The sequence below is a fragment of the Lepidothrix coronata genome, unplaced genomic scaffold (assembly GCF_001604755.1).
Source record: "Lepidothrix coronata isolate B3197 unplaced genomic scaffold, Lepidothrix_coronata-1.0 Scaffold128, whole genome shotgun sequence".
NCBI lineage: Eukaryota > Metazoa > Chordata > Aves > Passeriformes > Pipridae > Lepidothrix > Lepidothrix coronata.
This window is the reverse complement of record NW_016690308.1, coordinates 39,506-40,661: the sequence shown is the minus strand read 5'-3', so window position 1 is coordinate 40,661 and position 1,156 is coordinate 39,506. Positions and strand designations below refer to the sequence as shown.

The window sequence follows — 1,156 nt, the reverse complement described above, 5'->3', positions numbered from 1 at the left end:
AAAGCAGACAGTTCAAATCTATGGTTCAGTGAACAACCTGAATTTAACGTACACAGAGCAGATTTTATTTGGAAAATTCTGACATTTACCACATAGATCTCTTTCAGATTATTTGGTTATGTTCCTTCTGCATTATAAAATATTTCATTTAACAAATTACTTTCAGTCAACAGTGAATATGTGTTCAAATCATAAAAGTTCCCTTATTCTTGAGTAGAAATGGGTCTGATCAGGGTAGCAATGAAACATTATCTCACCTATCAGTTTACAGCCAACTTGACTTTGAGATTCTGATCATAATGTTTTAAAAATGCTTTAAACATTTAGAAGTGCTATTACTTTATTTAAAAGTGCAAAGTAATTTCAGACTCTGGTTTAGCCTTGTAATTAACACACAAGTGTAGGAAGAACTATGTTCCATGAAAAACTACATATCCATATATTTAAATATCTTAGTGGGAGAAAGCCTTATCACTGTTAAGGGATACATTTACTACATTCTTATCTCTCTCTGTGGGAAGGAAGGCCAGAGCAGAAAAATCAATTAAATACTATTATTTTCCTTTACTGACAACAATCTATTCAAAATTAGAGAAATTAAATGCAATTTACCAGTGCTGCGCTGCTCAATACTATCACAAAAATCATAAAATATTCAAACCCGCTATGGTTAACAATTCTGTAGCAGGTTTTCCTGAAGTTCCACCAACTTCTGCCTGGAAACTTAGTGATATCCACTACACAACATGGGAAACATTTACCACAATCTGAAAAGAGAAAGAACAGTATATTGGTCTATGGAAAATGCTGAGATATGGAATCAAAACAGTATAAGACATCTTAAAAAGGTCTTCTACAACCTAGAGAAAGAATGTGCTGTTTTACCTATGAGGTGATGCTGTGGTTGAAATGATCTAAAGCGAAAGAAAAGAAAAAACTTGTATGCCAAAATTAATCTCTTTTAATAGAGAAATTCAAACATGGGAAAAAGAGAGTTGGTTTTGTGCCCTTCTTCAGAAAGGCTTGTGGGCACAAGAAAAAAGACTTTATTCTATCTAAAAAATGTTTATTTTCTGCATTTCTCCTTTTTGTTTTGAAAAGACAGAGTACCTTACTAGTGGATTAGTCAATTATTATTTTTACTGATTATTAGACT

The 1,156-nt window shown here is 32.3% G+C and overlaps 1 protein-coding gene across 1 annotated transcript in view; it reads right to left on the bottom strand.

Annotated features, from left to right (window-relative positions):
• LOC108502991 (sodium channel protein type 5 subunit alpha-like) overlaps positions 1–1,156 on the bottom strand; it is a 47,204-nt gene that overhangs the window by 15,467 nt on the left and 30,581 nt on the right. The window contains 2 exon segments of the mRNA XM_017826503.1: positions 613–767; positions 886–898. Of these exon segments, the coding sequence (XP_017681992.1) occupies positions 613–767; positions 886–898 (168 nt within the window).